Below are 25,341 nucleotides of genomic sequence, written 5' to 3' on the forward strand. Positions count from 1 at the left end.
AAAGTTCTGTGAACAGAAGAGGATAAATTGCGCAGAATTAATAATAAAATTCCTGTGTTAATCCCTCTAGCCAATTACAGCTCTGCATATGCTCTGCAAAGTGCAAACAGTCCTTGGCACTAGGAGGTAAGATTTAAGTTCATGATTTTATTTTTCATGTTGTAGTAAATACACAAGCAAATAATTGTATTGGCTAATGAACAAATTCAAATGCCTTTAGATATTTTTTGATCAAAAAATTAATAAAATAAATTTAGTTTATACAATAAATGCAATTCTTCTAAATAAATCTAACCTGAAAACCAGGACAAGTGATCTTCACAAATACTACTAAAAATTAACACAGAGGACTTCAATATTAAGTCAGCTTCTAATATATTAGACCATTTGCTTATAAGATGCATATCTCATCTGTTTTATATACTATTACTAATCTTCCAAACAGTCATTTTTAAAACAACAGAAGTCTGTTATTTAACACTGAAAATAGTGAAGAGACATAGTGAAAATTATACAGTCTTAGTGACAGTTTTGGTATCTATTCTAAAAGCTTACCCCCATTTTCTGTGTTTTTTCTTCATGTTAAAGATTAATCTGCATTTGATAGTAATTATTCCTGCCACTACAAGAGGGAATAATATTTATTTTTTATTTCCCCCCAAAAAATCAGAATCCTTTGAACAGATTACTTTTACTGTTTCCTTAAATTGAATGTTGTGGAGACAAATAGCTTTCTCTATGGCTTTTTTCTAATTTACTGTTAAGAAAAGAATCAAAAGGAAGCAAGTTTTACATTTCCTCTTCAGCAGCAGGAACCACGATGCCCCTTTTGTCTCTCTCTGCAACAGTGGTAAGGAATGGTGGCAGCAGAACTGGCAGCAGCCTAGGCCTGCTCGATGCACTCTGTCACAAAGGAAGTGACTTGCTCTTTGGAGACAGCAATCACTGCTCAAGTAATTTCCCCACCATCTCCTTCACGAGACAGCAAACTGAACAGAGGCACCTCAAAGCTCCTCAGTGAGATTGTCTTAGTTTACAAAACAGCAGCAGCAGTTTACTCTTTAATGGTGCTATGCACAATTAGTTTGGAAAACAAAAATTTCATGAGACTGCTCCCACCAAATTACCCCTGATATTCATTCCTATTTTGCTAAATCACTGACAATAAAGCACACATATTGGGATTAGAAGTGAGGTTGGAATAAAATGTTTTTCAGAGGAACAGAACAATGGACCTAATACCTCAAATCTCTGATTGCTGACTTTCTTTCCCTTTTTGTTCCAGACAATTTTAGGTCTTGGATCTCCTGTGGCTTGGCAGATGAAAGAGGCGACTCCTCCTGAAACCCCTGTCTGGTCAACGGGAGTTCTTGTAAACTTTGGTGGTGCTGAAACAACCAAAAACATTAATCAAATTAAACTTAACAGTAAACGTAAAAAAACATAAGCCATATCAAGATTTAAAAATTTAAAAAGAAGGAATGCTTTGTTTCTCCAGTGATAGCATTCACCTGCAAGAGAAAGCATTAAAAAAACCCTAAAAGGTCAGGAAAGTACTTACAGATTTTACTAGTGAAATTTATATTAAAACAGAAATCTGATGGAATCAGAATAGCAAGATCACACATTATATTTTATCACCATTATAAATAAAAAATCCAATTTGACTTCTGTTGCAAAATGAGCTCATCAATCAACTGGAATATTATGATTCGCTATTTGATATTATGATCCCAGGATGTCATGAAAACAGAATTCTCACCTTTAAGACATTAAAATCAGTGACATTTAGGAGAAAGCATTTGTAAGTTTTCAGTAGTGGAGGTAAATTACTATGTATTAGGAGTCCACGGAGAAAGGACTGTAACACAGGAGAGATTTATGCATGGGCACAGTTTCACGTATAGCTCCAGCTCACTTCCGAATTCTACTCTGTCAGAAAGAAGAACTAAAGAAAGATCTAACTATTGCAACAACAGTAGAGAAAAATCATTCTAAAAGTATGTAAAGACGTTTTAATTAATTATTCGCTTTCTTTTTATTTCTGTTACAACATAATTAAAATTAATTTATCGGTCTAGATATGACTTCTAAAGATGTAGTATTAAAATCTGTAAGAGTACAGCTAACTAGATAACAAAAATGTTGAAGAATTCCTGTAAATATTTAAACCATTCTTCTTCTTAGCTGAGTAATTTTTCAAAATCCAATACACTTTCAGATGCTGATTCAAATTATAGGAAGTGAGAACTTAGGGACAATAAATGATAAAACCCCCAAGTCTTTGCTATATAATCTTTCTCAGTAGCAGTTGCTCTGTAGCAGCTGTTGCTATTCATTTTTGCTCTCATCTTCAAGTATCAGCAGTCAGCTCCTTTATGTTTACCGCCTCTTCCCTTTTCTTCACTTTTCTCTCTTAGGTACAGGTATGTACCTCTACTGTGCTAGTTTTCATTTCTAAGTTGTTGCCCTTCAGTTCTGATGTCTAATCCCTTACCTCTGCTAAATTGGTTTTTCCACAGGCAACATTTTCCAGCATGTTTATTTTAATGACAGAAATCCAGTAGATTACAATTATGCATGTATGCAACATTGTAAGAAATCCTGAAATAATTTAACATGCCAAGAAAATATGATGTGGTTGTTACTATAAAACAAAATCAGTAGGTTGATGTTATGTTGCTGCATTAAATATGAGAGAATGCAGATTGTAATAGGTTTACAAAAAAAATGAGTTTTTTTAACCTACTCCGAATGTAGAAAAGGTATTTTTTGAAAAATGCAGTAAAACTATAATGTTCCTGAAAATCTGCAGGCTTTTTTTTTTTGCAGAGAAATGTTAGGAAAATATGTTATTTCTCAAGTTTTCAGAATGCTCAAGGGTCCTTGAACTATCTGCTCTTCTAATTTTCCTAGTGAAAATGTACCTAAATCCAAATGCAAGAGCAAATCTGAGCACAGCAAAATAGTGTGACACTACTGCCATGGAAAAATTATGAAAGAATTTCTCTGATGTCAAAAATTACCAAAATCATAGCAAATAAAACACACTTAGAGCAATACAAATACTTCCCCTAGTAACAGGTTTTGTGCTTGGACCACAGAAAAGACAGAAACGTGTTCAGATGAAGAGCATCTGGGTTTCACCAAAACTGTTATCTTTGAATCCCTCTCTACGTGTGTATTAAATCAACACTGATATGTAAAGAGACAACTGAATCTGATATCCTGATATTGTGAGGCACAAGTTGTGACTGTGTGCCACCAAGTGAAAAATGATGTGCTGCCATTTTCTTTCTATTTTTTTTTATTTTTGACGTTTTTTGAATTCAGTGTTAGAACTCAAACCAGTGAAAGAGAAACACTTCAAGTCCAACAGTACACAGTAACTATGTATAGTAGCTCACAGGTAGCAAACAGTGCAAACAGCAAAAAGTGAAACTAAAAATTTTCCACCAAACAATTCCTGTTAGAGGTACAAACAGTTTTCTGACACTTTTTTCATGTAGAACTGGGTCAAACTTGGTAAAGGACTATAACTGCTATGACTCCTTACAAAAATTGCTTACTAGTTTCTGCAGAGATATATCTACATAGTGGAGTTGCAGAAATATGGCTGATAATCTACCATGGCACAAGCTACCTGAACAACGTTTTTCCAGTCCTACTTTAATTTTTGCTGAACCAAGAATTAGTAAAGCTGTTGATTCTTAACTAACAACACTTGCTACGAAGCATTAGAGGCAAAAGGTAAGTGCAGTTGTACATGATGCAATTTCTAACTTGTAGACATTTTTCACTATAAACAAGGTTTTAAGGTTGTATGTAAAGACCACATTATTGTATGTGGAGACTAATACTGTCCACATCAATAAAAAAGCTTCAAAATCCAGTACAAAAGGGAACTGTGGTGAAGTTTGTGTTTCACTTAGACCACGATGTAGCTGAAAAAAATTAGGTATGCAGCTTGTCAAAACTTTTTACATAAGTTAAGTAATTCCTGTAAAAAACACTGCCACAGCTCTTCTCCACTACTTAATCATGAAAGTAAGACAGTTATCTTTGAGGTTATGTGATATCAGAAAACATAAATTATTATTAGAGCATAGATAAATTTATCTAAACAGGAAGCTTATAGTAGTCCCATACAATGGCCATTTTCAGCAGTTCATCTTTAAATTCTCAAAATCTAATATAATTTGGAAAACCAGCTAAATTCTCCACTTCAGGCTCTGCAGCTCCACCAGAAGGATAAAAATGTCTAAATGTTTAAACTGTGAGGATAAGCTAATTCATGGTTAAGAGATGGTCAGCCTATGGTCTGATAATGGCCAGCCAGCCATGGAGAACGACAGGTATGCAATCCATCTTTTCATTAGTCAATCAACATGTTCACCTTATTACACACAAAGCGACCACCATCATTCTAAGGGTATGTGAAATCATAACCCAGCAGAACCAAAAATGAAAAGTAGTATTTGTTGCCTTTATCTTTATAAAGGTTGTTAATTAAGGTTTGACACAAATTATCTCCACAATTAATGTTGTCAGTTTCTTGACATTGATTCTGACCTGAGCTGCTAGGCACTCTGATAGCAAACACAATTAAACTGCACACACAGTTGTGCTTATTAACATGAGGGCAATTTTGATTGAGAACTGACAACTATTTTCAATCTCCCTTAACAACAGCAGTGCATAGTCCAAGAAAAACTCTCCACAGCACACTTCATTAAGCACAGCAACAATCTATATGGGAACCTTCCAGTGCAATTAAATCTGCCAAAAAATAAGATGTAATATGTTACCAATATGGTACACAGTCTTCCAGCATTTTTGAAACTCTACTTGGTAACATCTCAATAAAGCTGCAGTTAAAAAACATAAGTATAATTAAAATAAAGCAGTAGACTTAATTTAAAATCGGCACCTCTTCTCTTGTGGGCATCATCAAAATTGCAGCATTATTGGCTATTCAATGCAAAACACCCAAGTTTTGTTTGTTTCAGCTTGTTCATATACCAGTGCTTACTCAGATATTCATGCCAATACTGAATGCAGATACATTCAATACTGAATTTAGATACATTCCTTTGTCAAGAAAAAAAATTACAGTGGAAGATACCCACAGTTTGGACTTAGGAAGAGCACCATAAGCTTTGTCATCCAAGATCTGAGGGCTCCCACCCTCTAATATTTAATAGGCACTTCTTGTTGGGATTCCTGAGAAGCTCAAGTGACAGCTATTGAACTACTGCAAATTACACTCCAATATATGGAGGAAAACTGAACTTACTGCTAGCTCATCTTAAATACACTGAGCTTTCATTTATTTGTTTTAAGGAGTTTAAACCCACAGAAGTTAGGCTACTGTTTCAACAGTCAAGCTGTCCCCTCAGGGGGCACAGGAATTTCTCAAACAGACATACCTTAACACTATCCAGAAAGAAGTGGAGGAATTTTGCACATCAAGACTCCATAAAATATATTTATAACAAGACACTAAAATAACTGGTTTGGATTGGAACATTTGAATAGCTTGGCACAAGCATAAGACATCTCTTTCTTCTCTTTTGCACCTCCACATTTCCTTTTTAAAGTTTAAATAGAATTCCGAAGCAGTGAATGGAATTAACTAACTCACATTTCATCATGTTATGGAATTATGTGTTTTAAATTTGCTGTTCTGTTCTCTGTGCTCTGTTTTAAGGACATGTACTACTTTTTCTCCACACTCAAATAAAATGTCTGACAAAATACATTTGAAATTCCCAGTTCAGCCCCCTTCTTTTCACAGCTTCTGAGAACCACTCTTGTGTAGAGACATTTTTATGGACATACTCCTCTCATGAAAAGATGAATATGAGGACAAGACTTCACCTTCTTTAAAGATAATGTGAGAGCTAATGGGATGTCTGCAGTGCCAGTACAGCAAGCTCAGCATGTGGACTTACTATGGACAAGACATATAGAGAATGCAGACCTTAAAGCATTTGTTTCTAGACTCTCTACTTGGAGTGAATGAAGTTCCTGGTATATTATAATTCGACTTCATCATATGCTTGATACATGAAAAGGTTTCCTAAATCAGAACAAAAAATGCCAAAAATATATTCCATTGTATCCTCTGTAAGCATTCATAGCAGAGGTGAATAAAGTAACAAAGACATCAGAAAAAATTAAAACTGCTAAGACTTTCTTTCAAATGCCTCATTTGTAAATTAACACATACTGACATTTTAGGAGACTCTTTAAAAATTAAAGTAACTGTTTTGGTTGTAAAGACTCGTTTTGTAGCAATAAAAGCTGGAAGATGATAATCACAACTGCTCCCATGAAACATTTTCAGCTGATGTTCAGCAATGCAGGTTGAGGGCAGAGTAAACAATGTGGTCTGGCAGGTGCCCATGCACTTTAAAATATGGCACACATATCATTAAAAGAATAATTTTCACAATGTAGAGCCCTTCTATAATACTGGTCTAGTGACATCAAGTTTCAGTGGGGTATGTGACTGGACTAGTTCTGAGTAAAAAATTCAGAAGTAAGTCTTCCCGTGCCAAATTACATACTCAGAAAATTCTGACAGAGTAAAAGTTCAAACAAACAGAATAAAAAGCGGTCCCCAAAAAACAACAACAACAAAAAACCACAAAGCCCCCCCAAAAACCAAATCCAAAGTAAACCAAAAACCCAAACTCTTTATTCACCCTGTTTCCTATTTTGCAGCATTCATCGCATCCCACAGATTTATCAGGAAATGCTATATATTCTAAATAAACAGGCCATAAACTGGTTCACATTCAATAATGGTGAAGGTGATGATGCCTCCTATCCTTGCAAAAAAGACAAATGCTGCATGTAATCTCAGACTGATACTGTATTGATACATTATAAATTACATGAGTTATTATTTTCACAATTACTCTGGGAGTTCATATATTAAAAAATTATTAATTTATATACACATAGTACTTAATAGAAAAGCTTTTTGTGCTCATTTATTTCTTAAAAGGAATCTTCAAAGCACATGCCTTTCACAGCATTTTGTGTTAATTTACTCATTAGTCATAATTTGTGACATCAGTTAGACTTATAAGCAATTCTTTCACCTTAATTCTAACCCACGCTTACAGGCAACCTGCAAACCGGATATGTGCGAAAGTTAATTAGTTTTTATTTCTATAAGGACAAGTAATAATTTGTATTCATGAAATCTGCATAAAGAAATTCCTAAACTAACAAGTGGTATGTTCCTAAAGGCTCTTGACTGTCAGTCACAAGCTGGTGAAATTTTTCTGTTTCTCATTGTGAACCTCTTAAAACTGCACCTGCTTTACAATCTTCGGCAAGAAGAAAAGTAACAACATACTCTTCAAATCCCACCATACTCTGAGCAGACAAACAATTTTATTATCCTGTGAATGAAAATTAGCAATTTTATATCTTTGAACTACTAAATGCAAACCAGCCATGACAATGAAGTCCAGCTGAAAAACTTGATCCATTTGGTTCAGAAAAACTATTTGCAGGTACAACGACAGGTTTCCCAAAATCTTGGGTGAAGGAAACCAAGGTATTTCCCTTTACAAGCATCACAGCATTCTCGTAAAAACTCAGCCTTGACAATACTCATAAAATCTTCATAATATAATCAAAACACTTATCTCCTCACCTTCCCTCTGCATTCTTCTAAAAGCAAAAGCACTCAGAATAAAGGACTGGTTTTTTGAGGGAGGTTTCTGGTTGTTTGTTTGGGGCTTTTTTCTCCAATTTAGCAGTCATCTGCAGTTCCAAGCCTTCAATCTGCCAGAGCGTATCTACCCTACAGATTTAGTCAGCAGCTCAAAAAAATAAAATATTATCACTTGCAGATCTCTTGAAGAAAATATGAAAAGTCAAGCCTATCTTCTATGTTTTCAAATTTCCTGCAATGCAGTGTCAGTTTCGTAGGCTGACCATTAGGTTCATTCTTCCCTGAAATACAAAATCAAATTACGGACTTAGAAGTAAGGCCTCACAAGTAGAATAGGTAGGTTACATTTTCCAAAAGGTCTAATGTTAAATTAGCAGATTCTTAATTTGTACCTCTAAGCTCTGACTCATTTCATTGTGGATTATGTATGCTTTTTTAGAGACAGAAATCATCTAAGCCCTAGGGACACGGGAGGTATACGAACCAAAGCAGACAGCAGGAGACATTCATTTGCCAAGTGATATCATTCACATACACGTGCACACACTCATTTATAGTTCATAATAACTCAGAGAAAGAAAAAGGCTTTCACAAATATATAGAACCTCTGTGAAAAAGCCTTTTATCAATATCAGTACAGTAGGACAAAGTGGAAGAATTATTTATTGCTGTGTTTTCTATTAAAACTGTTGCAGGCAACCTGGTAAGAATTTAAATTGGCTTCATGACAAATTATTAGGACATCTAGTGTAAAATTGAGACCAGTCATTAACTAGTGCTTCATCAGAGCAATACTGTGCTAAGCCTAAAGGGAAGTCAGGGCTTTCATACCATCAGAGTCAGTCTCATGGATGATGAGAACAAAGGAGAAGCCTCCCAAAGCCAGACACACTCCCACACTTGTCTCCTCCTGCTTTCAATTCCCAAGCTGGGTACAGGGCTTCAGCTGCTAGTACTTGACACACATTAGCTTCAGCACAAACTTCAGCCTTCTTTTACATATCGCGACAGCAAATAAAATTTTTATACATTTCCTTCTAAATCTCCCCTTATTTGCTTTAGTGCCTCTTCAGTTGTTGCTGCACAAAAATTCTAGTTTACATTAATTTAAGAAAGGAGAATCAGAATGCTTGGTTCTAGTGTTTGACTAACCTGAGCACTGAAAGATGCAGGAATAGCACAAAATAATACTCCCTAAGTGGTAAATGCATAGAAGGGCAAGAATTTCCCCTTTTTTTTCCCCCCATGCTCATAGGAATTCCAACACTATTAACCCACTATTTATCACTATTAACCCAACTCCACATATGCCTTTAAGTCATAAATCGGCACATTTTCAAATGCAGAATACAAAAAAAAAAAAAAATAGGTGTAAATTTGTGTGTATACACAGTATCACACACAGCATATGCAAAGCTGGGCGGGGCTTAATCTACCTGAGTTAGAAAGAGGAATTTGCTAGTTAATCCAGAACTTAAGCTTCCTTCAGCAGCAAATGAAAAGCATGAAGCCTCTTGAATCTAAAAGGTTAGTGACGTGCACCACTTTATCCCCCAGGAATATTACATAACCTTGTCATATTCACTAATTTAACGGAAGGAAATTCCGCTTCAAAGCTCTCTACTGCTTCTTTTTCAAATTTTAATGTCTGCAGACTGTTTATGAATTATTTGGTAACTGAGAGCTGACACTCCTTTTCAATGTGCAAAGTAGAAGCAGCGGATTTTAAAATGCCAGGCAAGCTGATCTCCTTCCAGAAGATTTTTGCTCTAACAGAAAAGTGGGAATAATAAGATACTACAGGTTTCAATTAGGGACTCAGAATATCTGGGTTATGACTAGAAAAATGACCTTTAGAGGCATTTCAGTCTAACTAAAATCCTTGAATGAAGGTACCAAAATGAGCAAGCATAAAACTGGGGCATTATAACAACTGAATGAAACTTTCACTTATTTTTATTTATCTAAACACAATAAAATGCATACTTTGCCATTTAGACACCTGCAAGTTGCTGATTAGCAACTGTGAAGGCAAGATCACCTATCTAGTCATAATACTGACTCTACATACTAATATTACTCAGTCTAAATGCTTGATAGGGCATCCATATAAGCAAATTCTTGTAACTGTGCATGCATCTAATCAAATCTTACAGTCCATGTGAACACATACAGTATGGGGCATTAAAGGGGTTCAAGATAACTTTCTACTTCCAAAACAGCATTAAGAGATGGCATGATTTGTCATAAGCATAATTTATGGAGATAAACTGGTAAAAAGAAAAAGACTATATAATTGAGGTTTCTATAAAATAATTATTAAAAAACCCCTAGTAGTTAGCAGAGACTTAAGTCTTTCTTTACTTCTCAGTAGGTTAGAACTACTTCATCCCAAAACTTGATAAACACCACCCTCCATTAGTTATAAGACAACATTTACCATTTGCCTTCATCAATTAGATGAAACCTAAATTAGATGCCCAGTCAAGTAGACAGAATATATATTCCTTTTACCAGCAATGCTTTGTGAGCTACACAGTGCAGCCCACTTACAGCGGTTGTATGAGACAGGTTAACATGCCCTGTAAGATGATGCATTGCTGATGCAGAAGGAGACATTCATAAACTAGGTCAGAAAACTGTTTATAGATATTAAAAAAGATACAGTGACTAAAAGCCCCAGTGGATTGTCCCAGTTCTTTGCCTACAAGTCACTTACGATACATCAGTACGGTTAACACAGTACAAGGAGCGTGCTCTGGGATATGGCTATGCAGACATAAAAGCACTGATTAGAATGTATTTACACTGGCAGTATTTTTGATACTGTATATGTTCAATAACATACAAGTGTCCTATGGTGTATAGGTCCTGCCGTGAATACCGGTCACGTTTTGTTGTCAGACAGGATAATACAATGCAAAAATGCAAAAAATGCTACCCATAAAGTGCAGTTTTGTACTTAAAACTGCATCTCCTCTATGAACTTCTACAGGACCTAAATTGCTCTAGCTTCTCTCCAATAAAATTATGCCACCCATAAATCTGAAGCATATTATATATAATACATGCAAGAATGTGAAAACTAAAACCTCATATAAAGGTATGCAAAACAATGATGTTATCAGATCAGAAATTCTACTAAATAGGAGAAACACAACCAAAAGAAATGCATCACCACATAAAGGTAAACCTCTCCTTACCACAAGTTCATTTCTGTTCTAATTCTGATCTGAAATAGCACTTCATGCAACAACATTATGCCATCTATTACCTAAAATCACTGAAGAGTACAGTTATTTGACGCCTTGTATGTTGCTGTAGCATTACACTTGCTTTACAAGGATCTTGCATGATTAGTCATGCTACTTCAGTGATTTTCATATAAATTTCATTGGTTAAAAATACACCTAAGTAGATAATTCTGGCCCACAGTGCTGTGCCATGCCTATCTCATTTATATCTTTTATCTTTATATAATTTCTATCTTACTAATGATATCTTCCATTCTTCTGTTTTAACATAAATTTATTCTTCTTTTAAAAAAAGAGATACCAAGAAATCATAACGTAATCATAACATAATCATAACATAACTGATATTCAGTCAAAGAACATAAGATTTTTGTAATACACATTAAAGATTTCTGTCTTAAAATAATTTTTTAAAAAATCACATTTGCCCTGTCATAGAGATTTTCACTCTGAAATCTCCATCATACCTGGAAAGCACAATTCATGCCCATCTTTAAAAGAAAAGATTACTAAAATATAATCACCAATAAGGCTTTCACTCTCCATCTTCTTTCACAGGCAAACATGTTCTTTCCAATTATGACAAAAACCAAAAAATAGTATCAATCCTAGTCACGGCTTCCTTTTCAGTTCATATCTAAGTAGTAAGAAGAAAAAGAATTTACTGAAGTTTAGTCTGAAGATATAAAACTGGAAGCCAAAAACACTGAAAGTGGCAGTTGGCTCCTGGATGGAAGAGAGGGCTCAGAGCCAAAACTTTGTAATTCTAATCCCATCTCTGTTAATTGCTTGCTGTTTAGCTTCAGGCAAATTACTTAGGCTCCGTGTCTCAATTTACTTACTTCCAGGATTACGCTACTTAGATTATGTCACAAAACACAGGAGGAGTATTACAGTGGTTACTGTCACTATATTTACAAAATCTGTGTAGGGATTTGTGCTCATGCATTGAATGAAATGTTCCAGTTTAAGTCATATCTACTTATAACACGAGTGACACTTTTATCAGGGCAAAGGAAACAAAAATGAACAAACAAACCACAAATCTAAATTTAGTGTCAGTGAAAACTGGTATCTATTTAGAAAACTTATTAGTCTTCCAAAATTGCAGTCCTCTGCATATCAGTATTGAAAACTGTTGGTTTAATTAACACACTTTCCTCTAAGGAAATGAGCTTACATTGCACAAGCGTACTGAATAAGAACTGCTCATTTTGACACTGAGAGGTATGTTCTCAAAGGTTATCTTCTATGAAATGATAATAAATTATTTCTGCAAAATATATCACACTGCATCATAATTACAATTCAGAGGTATATAATTAATATTGTGTGTGTCCATTTAAATCATAGAATTGAATGCTTTAATTAAGCAGCCATGTTAATTATAATATTCACTTAAAAAAGATAACAGTAAATATGTATAGACATTTAGATCTAACTGATATGCATGTTCAGAAATTATAGATTTAGGAAAACTGTATTTTCCATATCAGGCTTTAGCAAAGTCTTGGAAGTATACTTGAAAATGGCTCAATGTTTCCTGAAGAAAATTGAGAACTTGGGTTTGCTGTTTATGAATTGAAATTTCAGATACGTCTGAATCTCAACTGCATATTCAAAATGTAAAAAATGCCTACGATTGATCATTGCAGTGCATCATCAAAGCTACAATCTGCTTACAGAAAGACTACAAAAGTAGAGTAAAAAAAAAGGCAGAGGGATAACCCAAATCAAGATGAATCTCAGATCTACTGAACTAAAAAATCTGAGTAAAAATACAGTCATTACATATTAATATATCACCAGTCAGTCACATATGTTTATTAAAAATTAAAAATGTTGGATAGTTTTGGTTATAGTATGTATAAAAGCTGCTTGTTTCCAAGGGCTGTCTGGAAAGTTGCAATTTTATCTTTATGTTCCTTAACATGCAATGCCCTGCATAAAATACTAGTAAAACCTCTTGAATGAATTACTGTATTCATATATCACAAAAATCAATTACTATGTGCATTGTTCCTTCAATGAATGCCTTTAGAAAAACAGCTTCTGGTTGTTCAATAATTTGGCATATTACTGTGTCAAAAACTCCAACACACAACTGGAAAAAATTCTAACTAGAGTTGAGAAGTTGGATTTTGATGCTTCCTCTTCTAAAACAATACTTTTTTAAAGCAGATAGCTTTCAAAAAATTCCAGGGAAAAAAAAAAAAAACCTCTTTCAATTTTTTTTTTTTCATTTTTCTTAACTTCTCACTGTAATAATAAGAGTACAATATAATGCAATATAGGGTACCAAAAGGAAGGTGGGACAATAATCAATATAAAATTATTATTGACAGAGATGGAAATCAGCCCACTGAAGTACCAGATTTAGTTTTTTATGTGTTTGGCTTTAACCCCAGCAACACATCTAACGATTAAGAATAAAAAGTTTAAATCTCTGTGTGCTTTGTCCCTTCTCAATAGACAGCAGTATGGTGTGTTGACATGAACATACTGAACTTTTCTATCAGCTATAGCATAACAACACCATGTATAAAAGGTCTTTTTTGTGATTGTTTAATTAGTTTTGCATGGGTATACAGGAATATGATATAATACAATATAGTTCTCACTCTTTCTAATGCAGGAGTTTCTACTGGTCAAGGAACTCCAACCTGTTACATTCTACTTGATATCAGAAGCTAGAAACATTATGAACTAAGCCTGTGTTTTGTGTTTATTTTGAAGATTCTTACTCGCTGGATGTAGTAGCTTCTCCGCAGTTGTACCCTGTTACTAGGACAAGAGTAATAGGATGTTTGCAACTCTCCCTTCTTAGAGACAAAGAGCTATATGCCGTATATGTCAATACTAAGAATGAAGGAATTAATATAGTGTGTACAAGACCAGGTTTTTATTAAATTATTTTATGTTACGAATATAAATTCTGTAAAGAAAATATAAGAAAAACAATATCTGTGATAGGTTAATTTTAAAAGGACATACTTCACCTGCCATAGTTAAAAACTAATGTTATTTCAAGGAAATAATCTTGCTTTGAGAACAAGGTTACAAATTATCTGTCTTAAAAAATCAAAACTTAACCTACACATGTGCATATTTGTAGCACCAGAAAAAAGCTCCAACACTTTCAATAGTGTCAAAAGCATCCCTCACCTTTGAGTTTACCCATACGGCAGTCAATTTTGTAAGTACAGTCACATACACATGTTCTAGTCAGTTTTAATTTAGGTAAGACAGTACAATTAACCACTAGCCACAGATACCTCAAGCAGGCACCAAAGTAACTACATGGACCTTGAAGAGGGATTGGGACTCAGACAATCAGGCTACACTGCCTGCCTAGTGGTTAAAGTAGCCAGAGCACTTCAAAAATGACCAAAGTATTGAACAACAAAATTTTTCAACTTCATTATAATTTCTCACAAAAAACTCCTCATACCAATCCATAATGCATTACACACACTGAGCTCCCTTGATTCTGCAATCCATTACAAAGATGTTTATTTTGTCACCATTAAAATGAGATTTTGTGTGTACGTTTGTAATCTTTCCATATTGGTGACTTCCAAGTTCAAATCTCCTGTAACACTTGAATGTCAAATCTTTTTCACAACCCACCAGCACATTTTCTCTTTATACTGTGTGGAACTGAGTTCTTTATCTGATTCACATCTTGAGCCTCCCTTGTTCTCTAGATCTGAGAATTTAAGTCCTTTCTGATCGAAGTCAGGACTTTATTTCTTAAGCTTTCTGATCACCTCACAGTGAATGTTTCCACTGTGCCCTCAGTTTTTTTCTTATCTTGTTTACAGGTGATTCCTCTGCACCATAGCAAAGGAGTATGAAATTTTTCCAATGACTAAAGCATTACATTGTTAAAAGGTGACATCACTATGACCAGCAATTTTAATTGCCAAACTTGCAAATAGAACAAATATTGGATCGTGCTTTGTGGAGCCAGACCCAACTGTCTGCATCATTGTTATTTGAAAGTATTCATGCTTTTACCTACATTCTGATTCATTGTGACCTTTCAGGACTGACTAAATTAACCTCTTTTCTGAAAGAAATAAAAAGGCAATGAAAATCATGCAGGTGTGCATGCTTTCATGTGAATGAACAATGAAGAACAGATAAAAGATTCATAGCTACCTCCAATATTCAGACATTTACTTCTAGGAGCAGCTATCTTACTCCCAAGATCAGATGAATGTAAAAAGAACACCGCAGAGCTGAGTGCTTAAGTGCATATTACAGAAACTTGAAACACAGAGCAGTGAAAACAATGCCACCCCGAATATTTCATGCAGATGATTAAACTCGCTATGGGTTTGCCTTTCTGTTTTTAACTGTTTTTCTAAGAGCAAAGGTATTGGATTCTTAAAATGATGTAAGCAATACAATAAATTTTGCTGTAGATCACCGCGGGTGAAACCCTGTGCCAAAGAAATCCTGCTGCCTGGTATTCCTAAATAGGGCCAACCTTTTGACCACACTACTAGACTTTGTATGATTGTGAATAACTCCACTGTTAATACTGTTTTTCAGGGCAAACTATAGAACTTTCTAAAAGTTTTTACAGTTACTCTCACAAAATGAAGGTTGTGCAAGATACGGCACAGTGAACACAAATGCACATTTACATTTATACCATTTCACAAGCAGAGGTTTTGGAAGAACACCTTTTTTTCAGAACTGGCATACTGCTATCAAAACTGATGAGGTTTATGACACAACTAAATTTCTGACAAAGATCATTCCTATCAGGTAAACTTTGAAGGCTGACTGTTTTGAAAATAATTTTTTCCATTTAATTAGAAAATCATCTACATCATCAATCGATACTGTTTCATTCCAGAGGTTTTACCCATGACACATCTCTAATTATGTAAAAGAATGAGCGGCCTAATTTCTTCAATACTGTAAGCTGGCCAAAACCCAGCAAGTACAGTGACACTGCTCAGATTTATAGAAATTTAAGATTTGGTCCATTATTTTTAGATTCAGGTTGAGCAGCATGTATGTGATCACCACTGTGATCAGGTTATATAGCTTCCAACAATAACAGAAGTTTGTGAGCTTAGCTCCTTATGCACTGGATCATTGCTGACTGCATTGAAGTTGAATGGATAGCTATAAACCAATAGTATTCATACCCCTGATCTAGCAAAGTCTTAACATACCAAGTAACCACAAACAAGTATTGTTAGTTAGCTAGCAGTTACCATCACATACACACAAAAATAGAATATAGGATACATTCTATAGGTTATACACTAAGGCACTCATAATATACTGTTCAGAAAGTTGATAAATAAATGAGTCAAAGAAGTTCTTACATTTAAGGTTTTACCCAGCTTCCTATGAACTAGAAAAAAGTCTTTTTCAAATGAACTGATTCACATTGTGCATAATTTGAGTTTTGCAGATAAAAATTTAAAAAAGTTAAGTTTTTTAATAAAAATTGCTTCAAAATTTGCTTCAAACTAATTTACTAAAATTCAAGACTGAATATTGGTTTTGCTCAGAAAGTAAGAGCCCGGTATTCTTTTTACAGAATCACAGAACTAGGGTTGGAAGGAATTCACAAAAATCATCAAGTCCAATTTTGGCCCTGCACAGGACAGTCCCAATGAACTCAGGCAGGCTTGGTGCAGTGACTCTGGAGAGCCTGTTCCAGTGTCTGGCCACCCTCTGGGTGAAGAACCTTTTCTGAATATCCAGCCTAAATGTCACCTGACACAGCTTCATGCTGTTCCCTCAGGTCCTGTCACTGGTCACCAGAGAGAATTCTTGAATTTTATTGCAGAAGTATGTGCATTTCAGCAAGTAGAAAAAGATATCTATTTATCCTAATCTTGTTTCTTATTTAATTATTTTCAATTGCTAAGTAGTTCTAACTACTCTTATTTATAATTAATTTTTAGAGCTATATTCACAAGGAAACAACTACCAGGAGAAAAAGAGATACAAACATTTCAAATATCAGCACTGTTAATATTGAGTTCAGCTTTTTGGATGCTTAGATACAGAAGAGAGGGCAGAGCTGGTCTGCAGCAATGAAAGGAAACATATCATGTTTTTATACATTCAGTAAACACAGGTCTGATCCTAAAGCATAAAAAATTTACACCTAAGTGGAAATTCTCACAGCCTGTAGTGAAAGTATTCCCTGTGAAGTGATGCCAAATCTCCATATGTATTGAGTGCAATTCTTCATAACACTTCATCAAGCCTCTGTGTTTCAAAGATTCTCATAAATATCCAGGCTACAGTGGTAGTGGAACTTAAGTTTCTCCATTTATCGACTAATCTTATCGATTTCTTTAAGGTCTGAAGGTCTGTTTTTCCTCCCTGTAATCTTCGTATAAATCAAGAAAAATTTCAGTGAAATAAGGTTAATGAATGGGTAAACAAGAATGAAGGGAAGTTATACTACAAACTAAGGTACTTTTCCAAAGCAAACTTATTTGAAGTTCCAACTACTATTACGTACTCACAAATGTTGAAATAACATTTCTCAGGGTAGAAATAGCTCTTTGGACCCTGATTTACCAGACAATGGTTAAGAATATAATGATTAATCAGAAAACAGTAATAATGGAGTTCACCCCTCTCAAAAAAAAAAAAATAGGAAGAAAATATTACATACACTTTCCTTCATTGTTTCACTATAGTTCCACTATACTTAAGATACCACATTTTTTAATTGTCATATACCCATTTATCACCATTATTTAGTATTTGTAGAACATTTAGCTCTCTCATAAATAGGATCTGACTTTGCTATATCCAACAAAACCATATAAGATAATCTTCTACCAAGAATATTTACAATCTTAATCTTCCTCCCTTAAATGTTTATAGTCTAAGATTAGGCACAACAGCTGATTATGGCCAGACTTAACACAACACATTTAAAATATGAGAGAGTTTTAGTCAGTAGGAATGGCATTAAAATCAGCTCTGCTAACTTTCTGACAATTGTTGAGTTTCTAGCAGAGTAAAAGACAACTAAGGGGAAGATTAGGAAGTCTCTTTCTCGATAAGTATGGAAAACTGAATTCTTTGCTTATCTTTCTCAATAGCCTGCAATTCAGGCTTATGAAAACCTGTAAAACAGCTTCCAAAATGAAAACATGTAAGAAGTTACTATCTCTGAATTCCGGGTGTGGAATTATCAGGCCGGTCAGAGGAGCTCATCTCACAAGAAACTCTGTGCTGTTGACTCACAGGTATTAAAATTACAGGAAACATACTGAAAGGTAATCAGCGATCTCATTTATTAAGAAAAGAGCACATTTCAGCTGAGTGAGAAATTAAGAGCTTACACTAAATGTCTCCAAGTTGTAACCACCTACACAAAATACTCCCTGAACCAGGAAACTGACTACAAACTCACATTTTAAGGTAGAACTACTCTTTATTTTCCATTTTGCCCATTGAGTGTAATAGGGATTTAGTGTCTTGTTTCACTTCTGGAAATATGGCATCACAACCAGCTGATACCCAAAATGATCAGCATCATATCAGAACCAGAGACTGGCTTTTTCAGCCTAGAGAAGGTTCTGTGGAGCTCTTACAGCAGCCTTCCAATACCTAAAGCGACCTTAAAGGAAAGACAGAGAGGGGCTTTTCATAAAGGCTTGTAGTGACAGGACAAGGACCAAAGATTTTGTACTGAAAGAGGGTAAACTTAAACTGGACATAAGGAAAAAATTCTTTCTATACGGGTGGTGAGGCACTGGACCCACCCCTGGAAGTGTTAAAGGCCAAGTCGGATGGGGCTTTGAGCAATGTGGTCTACTGGAAGGTGTCTCTGCCCATTGCAAAGGGGTCTGAACTATATGTCCTTTGAAGTCCCTTCAAACCTTGACCATTCTATAATTCTTATCTGCTAGAAAGTTTCTCTTACATACTCATCATTCAGATCATTCCAGATTCTGTTCTCCGGTGGAATAAACATCCCAGCACAGCCACTAAATTAAAACTGCTCTTGATATCTTACAAGAACTGAGATTTCAGTTCTCTTTTTGCTTATATTATTATGTAATAAACCATTTACTTTCTGGAGCTAGAAAAGAGGCATAAGTAAGCTAAGCTACCTAATGATAAATGTGATTGGTTTCATGAGGTTGCATTTTTGAATTAGGGTAAGGGTAGCATTGCATCCAGACATATTGGTATGATTCTGAACTTCATTTTTTTTTACTCAATTTGTAACATTTGAAAGATCTAACAAGCAGTTATTTGAAGTTTAAATAGACTGTCATTCACCTCCTTCACTCCTAAAAGGCCTATAACATATCATATAGCTGATGTCAAATATTTATTTAAGCTGCAGTTAAATTGTAGTGGCAAAAATTATCTTGTTCATGAAGATATTACATATTCCAAAAAGATCCACTTATGTGACAAATATGTGGTCAAACAGTGTTGTGGGTTGTCCCTGGCTGGGCACCAAGTGGAGATCAAAACTGCTCTGACTGTCACTCCCCTCCTCAGCCTGCACAGGGGAAAGAAAATACAACAAAAGATGCATGGGTCAAGATAAGGACAGGGAGATCATTCACCAGTTATTGTCACAGGCAAAACAGACTCAACTTGGGGAAATAATTTAATTTATTACCAATGAAATCAGAGTAGGGCAATGAGAAATAAATCTAAATCTTAGAAACACCTTTCACCCACCCCTCCCTTCTTCCCGGGTTCAACTTCACTCCAGTTTTTCTCTACCCCCTACCCCATTGTAGAGGGATGGGGGAATGGACATTGTGGTCAGTTTATCACACCTTGTCTCTCTGACTCCTTCCTCCTTACACTCTTCCCTTGCTCCAGTGTGGGGTCCCTCCCACAGAAGACAGTCCTCCATGAACTTCTTCCCATTGAGTGCAGTCCTTCAGGAATAAGCTACTCCAACACCAGCCCCCCACAGGGTCAAGTCCTGTCAGCAAACCTGCTCCAGCGGGGAATTCTCACAGAATCACTGCCTTCTTCGGGCACATCCACCTCTCTGTTATGGAGTCCTCCATAGGCTGCAGATGGATATCTGCTTCACCATGGGCTGCAGAGGCACAGCCTGCCTCACTGTGGTGCTCACCATAGGCTGCAGGGGAATCTCCAGTGCACGGAGCACCTTCTCCCCCTTTTCCCCACTGACCTTGGTTTCTGCAGGCTTTTTTCTCACACTCTCGTTCTTCACTTCCAGCTGCTGTTGCACTGCAGAGCTGTTTCTCTCACATATTCTCACTCTTCACTTCTCTGGCTGCAATTACCCCAGCGCAGCAACTTCTTTCCCTTTTTAAATCTGTTATTCCAGAGGCACTACCACCATCACTTGTGGCAATGGATTTGCCATATGCAGGATGGAAAAAGTCCTGTCAGAGATGGACTGGTGAGGAAAACAGCTCTAATGTTATAGAAACAGAAGTCTTTACTGTGGTTTAAACATGTTTCAAAATGGCTTTTTGTATTTTCTGCAGTGTCACTGTCTCCTTCTCCCCGACACTCCCTGTGAAGCTATTGTCTCACACAAGGTGTCCTGGGAAGGTGTCCTGAGGTGTTTCTCATTGGTCCTTTGTTAACCCCTTCCTATTGGCTGTTGACCCCTTACCTGATGGTTTTTTCTGTATGACCCTGAACTTGTGATTGGTCCCCTTTGACCCTCCTAAAAGCCTTATAAACCCCAACCCCACAATAAACTTCCTTTTTCGTCCGTCCCTCTCTGGTGGTCTGTGTGTGCTCCATGCGGGGTCACCGGACCACGTGCAGGGGTGGGGGGAAGGGCATTCACCTCGCAGGTAATGGGGCTAGCAGATTAAGGCCTGGAGGTCTCCCCCATTCTCCCTAATCTGCCGTAATCACTGATGGACTCGGCCTTGGCCATCGGCAGGTCCATCTTGGTGCCAATTGGCATTTGCTCAGTTGGACATGGGGGAAACTTCTAACAGCTTCTCACAGAAGCCACTTCTGTGGGCCACCACTATCAAAAGCTTTGCATCCAAACCTAATAGTGACTACTTTCTACTTGTTTGCTTAACACTCTGCCTGGTGTCTCCATACTCTATAGCACTGCCATCTTTCAAGAGCTTCCTAAGCTTTTACTTTTCCCTGATCCATTCGTTGTACAGCTTCAATAAAGAATGAAAGGTGCAAGGGCTTACAGAAAAGACCCTTGGCCTGAAGCCTGGCAGACAGACAGGGAAAGAAAGTCAGTGCAACTATATTATCTTGCATCCATAAAGGGAAAAGCGATAGTTACAATAATACCCCTTCGATTCCAGCATTTCCCTCTAAGTGCAGACACAGAAATCTTCACAAAATTGTGGGGTTTGTTTTTTTTTTTGTTGGTTGGTTGTTTTTTTTTTCATATTAGAAAAAGGAATTCTATGGTATCATATATATTTCTACTAATTCCAAGTCATCCATACACTTTTGCTGATGTGTAGAACCAGCAGCAGTGTAATGCAATTTATAGTCACTAAAGTTGGTATGTCTTCCTGAAAACAGAAGACAGTCAACCATTGTCCCTTTCCTATTTATTGTAAAGGAAATAAATCCCTGATCCTATGAAGCCTGGATTTATTCTCAGGCTATGCAGAACAAAGTTTTCACCACTTTTCTTGTCTTTGGTTTCTCCTTCCAGAGCTTCTGTTATTACCTTACTATGTCTACCAAGGCTGTGTCTCTTTAACAGTCCTGAGATCTTGCTTCTCATCTTATGTCTAAATCATATACATTCTGCTGACATCCTCCCACTCCTGTATCTTGCCATTAATTATTCCTTCCTCCTTTCCACAATTCTAGTGTACTTCTTTAGAGTCATATTTTTATAATATGAAACAGTAATTAAAAACTGTTTTTATTTTGAAACTATTTGAGCAACCATGTATTTTCAACTTCATTCCACTGTTAGTAGTGTTTTACTCAATGTAGTATTCAAAAATATGCTTTCTGGATTAATCATTTCCTATAAACTGACATGTACACCTCTTTTTTTTTTTTTTTTAAGTGTCATCTTTTTCCTTCTATTTTTTCGAAGGAATAATGATCTCTACTTAACACTATGACATAAATAAAAACGCATAAAGGAAAACTTCCAGACACTGTAAGCAACAGAGATACCAGCTATGTAACTAGGTATCCAAGCCAGGAAAATTGTCTCCATAAAATATTTTGCTTTTAATTACATTCTTATCCACCCATATTCCACTAACTTTAGGCTATAACAGTGAGAATACCCAGACAAAGCTACAGGTGACAAGCTTCCTTTTCTCCATTTACTATTAATACAATAGCAGCATGGTGTTTAAGAGAGACTATTTCAACAGCTACTACAGTTTATTGCTGCACATTTGAAAACTGGTGCAAGATAACACCACTGGACATCTTTCTCATTCACATTCAGAGTGGACAATGAAAGCCTGATGACTTTCCTCTTTTAAACAAGTCTGAGTCAAAAAGTTCCATCTCTTAAATAAAATACTATACTGAATTATTTATTGTATTACTGTAAGATTCAACTGCTGTATGGCCAACAGCCTGCATGCCTTTGCTACCTGCATACCATGCAGTATTTTCCTGTTCAGCTCCAGCAAGAGCCTAAGCACAAACTTCAAGCTATAAAATATAATGAGCAGAATGGATACCTATTCATAATTTCAAGTAGGGGGTCTTGCCACAGAAGTCCTGCCCCAGATGCCCTGTATCAGTTGGCCTCTCAGTAATATGATCTTTCTTCTGCCACACAAGGACACTCAACAATATCAGAAAGAATGAAGAAGGATCAGGCTGACACTTCCTCAATAGGGGAAGGCAACAATCACCCGTTCTGCAGCTTCATAAGAAGTTAAAAGACATGTTTTCAGAGATCTCTTGGTCATTACTTCAATATAAAATCAAAGCAAATGTTAAGCTGTAAATATGTAAAATACTCTCCATCAAGGCATTACATATTTACACTTTTTAAGTGAGAGTATGGGCAATTAGAAAGCACATTTCTACTCTCTTTTACTGATTCTCCTTAAAATGAAGCTTAGGATGTAACTTGCAAAACATAGCAATTTGTAGCCTTTGTATTTTTCCATTGATAAAAGAGCAGACCATTCACAAATTATCAGTTAACATTTTCAGACATATTTCACTTTTTTTTTCCATATGGAAAGAATTGATTTCCAAAACGCTAAATATAGCATAATTTCTACTAAGCACAATCAGCTACAGACACTAAAAATTATCTCATCCCAATGCAATAATAAAATAATAATAATAATAATTAAAAAGTGCAGACAAACACTATTTGAAATTATCCTCTTTCCAGCAAGATATTAGTGTTTAAAGAATACCAAAAAATTTTTTGCATATGCATAAATAATGTGTTTCATATTTTTAGCTCTGCTTTCAACTGCTTTCAACAGAATCACTTCCTTGTTACAGTTTCTGAAGGAAACAAATTTGTAGCACATCATCCTTCTGTCTCTCTCATTTCAGTTCTTGTAATTTCACACAGCCAGAAAATGTATCATTACATAAACCTTTGAAGTAAGTCTTTCATTATGAAGTTACTTGTAGGTTTTATGATTTTAGTGAGGTCCTCTCAATGAAGCTTGAAAAATAATTTTATTAGAATGTGGACCCTATAATTAAGCTCCATGAGATTCAAGTAGTTTATGTAATTGACTTTTCATTAAACTTTTCATCATCTGTCACCAAAGCCATAATTACAGCAAAAACTAATCTGAGTTGCACACTAATTCCCAAAAAAGGATTTAGCATTACATATGGGTCTTCAGCATATTTCAACTCCAAAAATCAAAATTTCAGAGATATATGCTTTAATTTTTTTCTTTTTTTTTCCCCTGACATCCAGTTTTGTAACCTGATCTTCTGTTTTAGTTCAGTTATTTAAACTAATATTCATTATAATACTGTCCAAAAGGTCCTAACTGAAGTGTATCTTATTACAGACTGAAGAAAAAACGTATTTAAGAGACAAAAAACCCCTTAAACTTCAATGAATTTATACATCCCATTAAAAAAAAAAGAATAATTAAACAACAATCCTGATTAAAACATTGTTCCTCAGCTGCAGAATAGTGTTACACTAGGGGCTCTCCTACTGGTAAAAAATATTTATTGATTTATTTATTTCAAAGCTTATCCAAGTGCAAAAAGCTTCTAGATCCTTAAATTAGGAATTCAAATGCAACCTCCATGACTACCAAGTACATTTAAGAGATCACAATTTACAGTACCTGAATTTGCTATGTAGAAATTGATATATTAATAGTCTTTTTCAAAAAAACAACTTGCAAGTTCAAAAAAAGAACTTGGAAGTTGCAATTATGTTGCAACTTTGCAACATAATCCCTCTGTTCCAAATCACTTAATTTAAAAGAAGGCCTGCATTTGACCTACGTTTTTTCAGAAACTTCAGTGATTTTCACAGAACCTGAAAAATTGTACTGAAATCCTTATGTGCACCAGTCTTTCTTTCCATGACTTTATTAATTTTTAGTTTTTAGAAGATGGGAAATAGCATTAATAAACTTTTTTTTCTTTTTAACGTAACAACTTCTACAATGACACACAGAGAAGCCAAATGCCTCTGTTTTTCACATCCCCTCTGACCAAATGTAGAGACCCTTATGAGTAGTAGCAACGAATTATAAAACTTCTAGCCCTATTTAATACAACTGGCACAATAACTGTTTCCTTTTCTGTCAGTACCTGTTTGGCTGTATCATAAAAGGAATACTGGATTGAAAAACTGTTCCTCTGACCAATATGCATAAACAAAAAAAGCATTGATATGTAAGCACTTATTTTTAACCAAAGATCAGCAGAAGCTCATAGACATTGAAACAGAGGTGGCTCTATCCAGAATTTTTAATATATTTTCCAGTAGCTATTGCAAAAATAAATATATGTAAGCATAATGTGAAATACATGTTTTTGACAGAAATTATTAGCAATGCAAATGTGCATAAGGGGCTATACTCTGAACCACTGACTTCCGTCAAATCAGTACCTTTTTCTTGATGTGAGTCCATTAATTGTGATGTGTCTCTCTATGCACGATGCAATTCAATATTAGTAACACCACTTCGACTTACGTAATTCTGACCAAAATCACCACGATTATCAAGGAAGTTGAAAATTACATAATCTTAAGATGTGAAGCCATGCTCTGGCTCCAGTTATGACCTGTGTTGTGTTACCCCTCACCTGCCTTTACTTAAAGCTGCAGATCTTATTGTTTCCTGGGAGAATGACAGTCTGCTCCATGTTTCAAAGTTAAGCCTTTGTGGTTTTAAAATGTGATGAAATGCTATGCAGAAATTAGTAAAAATGTAGATCCTACAACTATCATTGTGAACC

The 25,341-nt window shown here is 35.5% G+C and overlaps 1 protein-coding gene across 36 annotated transcripts in view; it reads right to left on the reverse strand.

The window, feature by feature from the left end:
* The window catches only part of PTPRD (protein tyrosine phosphatase receptor type D), a 1,159,674-nt gene that overhangs the window by 222,468 nt on the left and 911,865 nt on the right, over positions 1-25,341 (reverse strand). For all 36 annotated transcript variants that reach the window (XM_064641432.1, XM_064641445.1, XM_064641443.1 and 33 more), the window contains one exon: positions 1,243-1,388. In XM_064641432.1, the coding sequence (XP_064497502.1) occupies positions 1,243-1,388 (146 nt within the window). The remainder of the gene's footprint in view (positions 1-1,242; positions 1,389-25,341) is intronic.

The sequence above is a fragment of the Pseudopipra pipra genome, chromosome Z (assembly GCF_036250125.1).
Source record: "Pseudopipra pipra isolate bDixPip1 chromosome Z, bDixPip1.hap1, whole genome shotgun sequence".
Classification (NCBI taxonomy): Eukaryota; Metazoa; Chordata; class Aves; order Passeriformes; family Pipridae; genus Pseudopipra; species Pseudopipra pipra.